General features: G+C 38.6%; 2 protein-coding genes across 4 annotated transcripts; one reads left to right on the plus strand and one right to left on the minus strand.

The window, feature by feature from the left end:
* Positions 1-325: 325 nt before the first annotated feature.
* vcpkmt (valosin containing protein lysine (K) methyltransferase) lies at positions 326-5860 on the minus strand. Of its 2 annotated transcripts, XM_048227425.1 has the most exons (7): positions 5722-5860; positions 4032-4173; positions 3217-3845; positions 3016-3126; positions 2223-2295; positions 1243-1362; positions 326-908 (listed from the first exon to the last, which is right to left on the minus strand). In XM_048227425.1, exons 3-7 carry the CDS (start codon positions 3480-3482, stop codon positions 807-809), a joined length of 672 nt encoding a protein of 223 aa, XP_048083382.1. In that variant the 5' UTR covers positions 3483-3845; positions 4032-4173; positions 5722-5860; the 3' UTR covers positions 326-806. The 2 variants fall into 2 exon arrangements, with proteins under 2 accessions (XP_048083382.1, XP_048083384.1); XM_048227427.1 differs by lacking the exon at positions 4032-4173 and having other exon boundaries at positions 5722-5797.
* Positions 5861-6037: 177 nt separating this feature from the next.
* On the plus strand, positions 6038-7466 carry arf6b (ADP-ribosylation factor 6b). 2 transcript variants are annotated; one of them, XM_048227428.1, is made up of 2 exons: positions 6038-6173; positions 6396-7466. In XM_048227428.1, the coding sequence occupies exon 2, from the start codon at positions 6495-6497 to the stop codon at positions 7020-7022; it is 528 nt and encodes a 175-aa protein (XP_048083385.1). In that variant the 5' UTR covers positions 6038-6173; positions 6396-6494; the 3' UTR covers positions 7023-7466. The 2 variants fall into 2 exon arrangements, with proteins under 2 accessions (XP_048083385.1, XP_048083386.1); XM_048227429.1 differs by having other exon boundaries at positions 6039-6173; positions 6399-7466.
* The last annotated feature ends 176 nt before the right edge of the window (positions 7467-7642 follow it).

Here is a 7642-nt window from a genome sequence, read left to right on the forward strand (position 1 = left end):
TGCATTCAGCACATTGAAAAACATTTCTGGTCCCAAGGTGAGTGTGTCAAAGGAATGAGAGCTGGTATGCAAGGGGCAGGCTGTGTATGGATTGACTCAACCAACTGATGGATGTTGGTGAATTGAAACAGTTGGAATCAGCCAAGGAAATCAAATTGATCATCCACATGATCTAAGGTTAGTCTAGCAGTTCTTGCAGCTAAACTAATTATTCTGAAGATGTGGGTGCCTAAAGGAGTTACTAAAATTTCAATCTGACTAACAACAATAAATTATCCCAAAGAATGGGCCTTCAGTGAAATAAATTGACAGACATAAAAGGACATAAAGAAGACCCGCAACATTTATTGAAATTGTTTTGTTTTGTTCTTATTTGTTGATGATGTTGTATGGCCTATACAATTTAACTAAGCCCCTAATTGAAGTATGCAAATTGCCACAGTTTTGCAGAAGCGAACCTCTATAACATAATAAAAACAAACTAAACAAATAAATTCACATTTTGATGTGGTCAATGTTATACATACACAAAGCTTTAAAGAGCTCATGTGATTTCATGGTGGTGTTATAACATTTGATGGAAGGAAAGTTTATAATCAAACCAAAAAATAACAGTTAGTCTACTTTAAATATATGGTGAAGAAGTGTTTCCCTCGCATATAGAGATGTACCTACTGCACAGACATGTACATAATTATCTATAATAGTTTGTGTGACCCCAACATCCTAATCAAGCACACCACTCCCTTACTGAAACACATACATACCTTTATTTTGCATTACATACATACAGTACATAGTTACATTCATTTAAGGCGTAAATGGAGGAGGCGAATCTCAGGACTGTTGAACTCTGGATCCTGTTTGTCTGGTGGAATCTCCTCAGACTGGAAATGCTGTAGTAGCCGCTGAAAATTAACGTGACAGAGCACAGTAATCAATTGTCACATTTTCAACCATAACTGGGGGGGGGTTCTCATGCATGAACTATAGCTACCGCATGGTATATGTCATTGAGCTGACTCATCAATGTTTGCGCTTAAGGTCTTGCCCATGTTAAATTAACCAACTAAATTTGCCTAGTTATTAATTTAGCTTGAGTTAGACTGCGCAGTTTGCCCATTATTTAAACCAGGGTCCTGGGTGGAAAAATCATGCAGGACTTTGATTTCCAGTGTGCGTCTTCAACAGGATCCTAAAATAGAAGTTCTCAGAATAAAGGTGATTTCCGCAACTTCTCACCTCAAAGAACCTCCTCTCTATTTCAGGGTTTACTCCTTCAGTTCGCTGCTCATAACAGCAAACGATGCACGTCTTCTCTCCAGCTAGGGCTTGAAGGGTTTCCACAAGAGGCCCAACAGACTGTTCGGGAAGCACAATAAAAAATAACTTGAAACTCTTCAATAATAATACAGTCATCTGCACATTGTATCAACAAAATGCATGTATGTCTGCAGGGAAGAGAGGGTTAAGTTGAGCCAAAAGTATGAAACAATAATAAAACACTAAAGATACAATACAAGTTCAGAATGTGCGTCATGATTTGAAACCCTAGCTGTGTTGTTTGGTTCAAATAGATAGTATTGTCACAAAAAAGTTGTCTTGTGGCTCAACTTTAGGGGCAAGTTGGACTTATTCTCTTGATTTTATTAATGACCATGAAATAAATATTACAATCAATTTATCCACAATTGAAAACTGAAGATATTTTACCAAATTAAGAAAAAAGACATATTTTAAGGAGCATCCACAAATATTTCTTTTTCATTTTTACTGTTTGTTTGTAAGGTCAAGTAATTTAACATACAAACATACCATAATCACTAACATGCCATACAATGTTGTGAATATCCATGCTATGAAATCAATGCAATCGACTCTAACATTTCACATACAGAAAATGCTAAATGTGGCTGATTCTTCTATGTGATCCACAAGAGGGTACTAGGTAGGTCTACTAGGTCTACACGGACATGACTATGTAGCCCCTCACTGTTATTCCTCTGTCATTACAGGGCATGACAACAGTTGTTATGCTATGCTACAGTCAATATATGAAATATAATGTTATTCTTTATTAGGACATGTCACCAAGGGCTGACTAAGTGTGATGCTACTGTCATTTTGAAATGTATGACAATGGTGGCAATGGTAGAGCTAGAAGCAATTGAAACAGACAGCTGTTGCAGTACCACCAAACAGAAAAATTAAATAAAACATACCTGTTCATAATAGATACAGTCTGCCATCAGAATAACATCAGGAGGTGGAAGGAAATCTGTAGTGTTTTCACCCCTGTCAATAATCAAAGCAAAAGTGACAAACAAATCAGTTCTCTGCACCTCACGTCACTTCACTTTTTGTTCTGTGCACTTCACATCACATCTAAGATCAACTGGATCTGTTACCAGAAGTGAGAAAGCAAAAAGTGTACTTGGGTAAAAGCATTGTTTCTTTATAACTATAAGTATTCATTTTGAAATGTGTGGATTCAAATAATAAATTATGGAGCAGCCCCTGTGCCTCCTTCAAATGCAAACATGTCCCTATACCCTATGTGGAAATGCAATGCACGTGGAAAGGCACCCCTTGCATGTCACTGTCCTGAAATTATTCTGTTGGTATCAGCTCTATTTCATCATTCAGCTCATTAATTTCTCAAAGTTTTTTTTTAGCAGCCCTTTCTACTTTTCATTTGGAATTGGGCCACTGATGAGGTGGTAACACAAGGTAATTTCATTCTGATCTAGGTAATTTGTCAGTTTTTTCACAAAATATTACTCCTTATGTAAACATAGACAAAGGCTATGTTAAGGCACAGTCACAGGCTTCTCTGCATACATATTCTCTTAGTAACATGGCCAAGGCTTTCTTAGAGAACTTAGAAAAAGAGGGTGCAGGTGTTTTACCTGAATTCCTAGGATTATATGAATGTGATTTAAAAGTTTGATATGAAGGGCAAACAAGTGAACATACAACTACAAATCACAGGCAAACAGCTAAAGGGATACAAACCATTGTAATACTTTGGCTGTGGCAGACCCTGTAATCAACGCCTGGTTTTCCGTGATGTTCTTCTGAAGAAGATGCTGAAGGTCGTCCAGATCAGTTAAAATGACATGGGCTCTAAGCACAGCAACAACATACATTAAATAACTTAAGAAGGATCTTTGATTCAACAGTGATATTTGGATAACCGTAATAAGCTACACTCACCCTAATGTGGCTGCAACAAGACCTACAATACCAGTGCCTGCTCCCAGTTCAAGCACGTTTTTTGAAGTCCAAAAACTAACCCCTGAACTTGAATTTAAAAATGACTCTGTTTCCAAATATTTTCCTAAAACAATTGCTGCATCCCATACCACGTGGCCTACATCCCCTTTTAGACACTGGTTCACTTTAAGAACTGAACCGTCATTTTTCTCAAGTTCACGGACAAAATAGTTATCTTCCTCACACTGTTCCGACACATTCGCCATAGCTATAACGTTAGTCAGTGTTGTGAAGTGCTCATTCACGATTCCTAAATCGATGAGGCGCCTATATTTGTGATCTATTCTGGATCATAAACAGTAGAAAAAAGATCCGCCGATAGAGCCAATCTCTGGTTATACCAGAGTCCATTTATTAGAAATACCAAAGTTATATGATCACTTATGCCTGATCATTTACAGTCTACTTTTCAAAATAGCCTAACGTAACTTCGCGTGTCATTTTAGCGACTCAATTTCTTCTTCCTCTTCTTTTTTTAGTTGAAGCAGACTAGGCGCTTTTGTGGCGCATTGCTGCCTCTCACTGTTGGATGATGGAACTTCTGTTACAATGGCATAAGAAAAACTGTCCTGTGGAAACAGATACATTGGTATGGTAAGTGAGGAAAACCATCTTTTTAATTTAGAATTTATTTCGTTGCAATCTGGATGTTAACTAATTGCAAGACCATGTGAGAAGTGTAGTGTATGTCACAAAAAATAGAATTCTATCCCACTAGCAGGAGAAAGAGAAACGGCTGTCTGAAGGAAACCTACAGGCAGAAGACTCCACACCAGGCCTGGTTATCCAACCATAGCCGAAGGCGTTGTAGGATCCCCCATGTCCCCTTTGACGGCAGCTGCACCCTGGCTCCCAGGAGGGGAGGCCAGGAGAGTGCTGGAGCAGTGGCTGGAGGAGCTGGACATGAAACTCATTTGTGATTGTCTTATATTTCAGTTTGTTTATTCAGTCAGTCAGTGACACGGTGTTTCTATATCTACAGTATCTATCAGGAGGCACAGAAGAAAATGCAGGAAGAGAAAGACAGACAAGTGCCCAGCTGAAAGGGCCGCAGGAGAGAGTGATGGAAGTTGAAAAACTGAGAAAGAGAGATAAAGACATGGCAAAGGAAAGATGAGAGAGTAAATAGTGATAAATGAGATCAAGAAAAAAAAAGCAATGCAGGAAGAGAGAGATACAAAAGATGGAAGGAAATGGAAAGACAGATGAGGGAGATGATGAAGAAAGTGAGAGAGCAGAAGAGAATGTTAAGAGAAAAAGCAACAGAGCAAGAAAGATTGATAAGAGAGAAGAAAAAAGCCAGAGGAGAAAATGTTGAGGGGGAAAAGCAAAGGAAGAAGAAAGACAAATAAGACTGATGGAAGAAAAAGCAATAGAACAGGAGGGAATGTTGAGAAAGATGGAGACATTTTTGAAAGAGATGGAAGAAGAAAAGAGAGACCAAAAATAATTCAAGAAAGATGAAGACATGGCAAAACTGAAAGAGAGAAAGATGAATGAAATGCCGAAGAGGAAGGAAGGCTGAAGAGAGAGATGGCGCTCTCTCCTGTCAGCCCAACAACACTCTTCATCATATTCCATTCTCCACCATGCACATTCATGTTGCTTGCTCTATCACATTGCAGATTATGTAAGCTACATCATTTGACCTGTTTACAGCAGTATATTACCTATGTTACTTATTGTCCTAAATAGCATGCCTGTTATCTATCATATTGTATTTTGCTTACTGTTGTATCTTATATTGTCTATGTTATATTGCAAATTGAATATTGTCTATATTTGTTTGTAGAGCTATGAGTGATATCATGGTCTGGACCCAAATTCATTCTATGTAGCTTACTAACTCACTAGGCCAAACATATCTGATTCTCATTCTAAAGTGGCCCAGTCAAATTTCAACCTTACTGAATTCCATCAGTAATGGAGCTTTAAGGCCTGTGGTAGCAACCTTTCCAACCTCAAAGACCCGGATATTGCTGAAATAGATCAGTTAAAAACTTATGTAAATGTGCATATATGTGTAAATATAGTCCTGTCGAATTTATTTTTGTTCTACTTTAGCAAAGATTGTATTCTTTGATGTTCAGTAATCTGAGACTTTTGCTTTGGCATTATTGAAATTCGTCCGGAAGTGAAAGAATATTGACGATTGTTGCTGACGCAACGCAGCAGCCGAAGTGGACATTATTGAGAACAAGGTGGTGCGGCAAATATCTTAACATAACACTGTTATTTCAGAATTAATGGATGCTAGCTGAAATGTCTGGTGTCAATCATACATCGGTATATACATGAACATATAGATGTAACGTTAACAAGGTGACGTAACCCTTGTAAAATGCTTCTGTCATCTGTAAGTTTGCGTTAACACAGCTAACGTTAGCTAGTCAGCTAACTAACTGCTAATCAGCTAAGTTAACAGCTAAGTTGTGCCTCACTTACACAAAATGTTTTTTCACCCTAGAAGCATCATGTGAAAAAGAAAGCCATTTGAAATTCCCGTGGCTTGTCGAAGGAGAACATATCTCCATTGGAATTGTAACCGAGCTTCGAAGTATCCCGGCTGCTCGACACTAGCAAGAGGAACGAGAGAGAACCCGGGAGGATCTGCTCAGAGGAAGTCGACAGGCATTCTTATTTCTTCCTCGGAATCCTTAATTCCATTTTCACGTTGGATGAACAAGACAATCGGAAGATGTCATGTTGTTTCTGGATTTTGATGGACTCGTAATATAACGTTAGTTAATCGTATCAGTATCTGGGCCTTTGTGTAACGTTAACAGAGGCAACGATACGGATTATTGACCACCAGTAAATCTAATCATTATCCAGCCCCCGTAGACAGGATAACGCATCAAATAACGTTACCTTACACACTGTTGCTCAAACTAAACGTAAGCAGTAATTACATTGTGATTTTATGATTTCATCGCAACCCGGATGTTTGTGCTATAAGCACGTTTCTTCTTTAGGAAGTGACACCTCTAGTGGCCTATAGGCATTTTGGTTCATAATCAAGACTAGGTTCTTGAAAAAAGAAACATATTGATATTTGAATGCAACTATTGATTTCCAACAACTAAAACATTTTCTGATGCAGTGTGTTTTGTCCACAGAAGATATTGACAACTGACAATCTGAAGTTGATTACAAGCTGTTGGGCTAGGATTCCACTCTAAAAGCTGTAAAAGACTTACCTATGCTTAACTTACAAAATGGGGAAAATGTTATCCAAGATATTTGGCAACAAGGAGATGAGAATACTCATGCTTGGACTTGATGCTGCTGGGAAAACCACCATCCTTTACAAACTGAAATTAGGACAGTCAGTTACCACAATTCCAACGGTTGGCTTCAATGTTGAGACAGTCACCTACAAAAATGTCAAGTTCAACGTGTGGGATGTAGGTGGACAGGACAAGATCCGTCCCCTATGGCGACATTACTACACTGGCACTCAGGGCTTGATCTTTGTTGTGGATTGTGCTGACAGGGACAGGATTGATGAGGCCAGGCAAGAACTTCACCGCATCATCAATGATCGCGAAATGCGCGATGCCATTATCCTTATCTTTGCCAATAAACAAGACCTTCCTGATGCTATGAAGCCTCATGAAATCCAGGAAAAGCTGGGTCTCACACGCATTCGGGATAGGAATTGGTATGTGCAACCAGCATGTGCAACAACGGGTGATGGACTCTATGAGGGCCTGACTTGGCTAACATCAAATTATAAATCATGACTGAATTAAACAACTGGGAATGATAACCATAACATGACTCATCACAAATATTATGTAAAAGGAGGTTTTAAAATGGATATGAGAAGTTGATGCATCATTTTGTATTATAACAACTAGGCCTAATAACTTCGGGGACACTGGATGATTTCCATTGGTCTTAAATTCATCTGCTTGATAGTACACTGATAGTCATGGTTACTGTGGCATGACCAATATCATTTGTTTATTATGTGATTTTGTCCTGTGTTTTTTTTTTATGTGTTCTGTTGGTATGGTTGAACAGTCTAAGTATCTGTCTGGAGAAACTTGGGTGAATTGGTTTTAAGGGTTGTGTGAGACAAGCAATCACATATGGAAAGTCTCACAAACTAGAAGATATGTTGTGTAACCCCATTTATATGTAATGCTTCACATCTAAACAAATACAGCATTGTTGCCTTTTCACTGTCACAAGTTTTGTTAAAGGGGCAAGGGGCACTCATCTTATTTTGTATGTTACCTCAGGACAGGGCTGTGTCAGTCTGCAAAAATATCAGTCTGTGGTTTGGATGATTTACCAGCTTAGCACCGGTGACACCTTATTTGAAAAGTTTTCTAGAGTGTAGCCAGACGAGATGTTT

This window comes from Alosa alosa, chromosome 19 (genome assembly GCF_017589495.1).
Source record: "Alosa alosa isolate M-15738 ecotype Scorff River chromosome 19, AALO_Geno_1.1, whole genome shotgun sequence".
NCBI classification, from domain to species: domain Eukaryota; kingdom Metazoa; phylum Chordata; class Actinopteri; order Clupeiformes; family Clupeidae; genus Alosa; species Alosa alosa.

Coding starts and splice junctions, on each gene's coding strand:
- vcpkmt (XM_048227425.1), bottom strand. CDS start 3,482: ATGGCGAATGTGTCGGAACAGTGTGAGGAAGATAACTATTTTGTCCGT. Junction 2,296..3,015: donor ACAGCCAAAGTATTACAATG/GTTTGTATCCCT, acceptor GATTATTGACAG/GGGTGAAAACACTACAGATT. Junction 909..1,242: donor TAGAGAGGAGGTTCTTTGAG/GTGAGAAGTTGC, acceptor GTTAATTTTCAG/CGGCTACTACAGCATTTCCA.
- arf6b (XM_048227428.1), top strand. CDS start 6,495: ATGGGGAAAATGTTATCCAAGATATTTGGCAACAAGGAGATGAGAATA.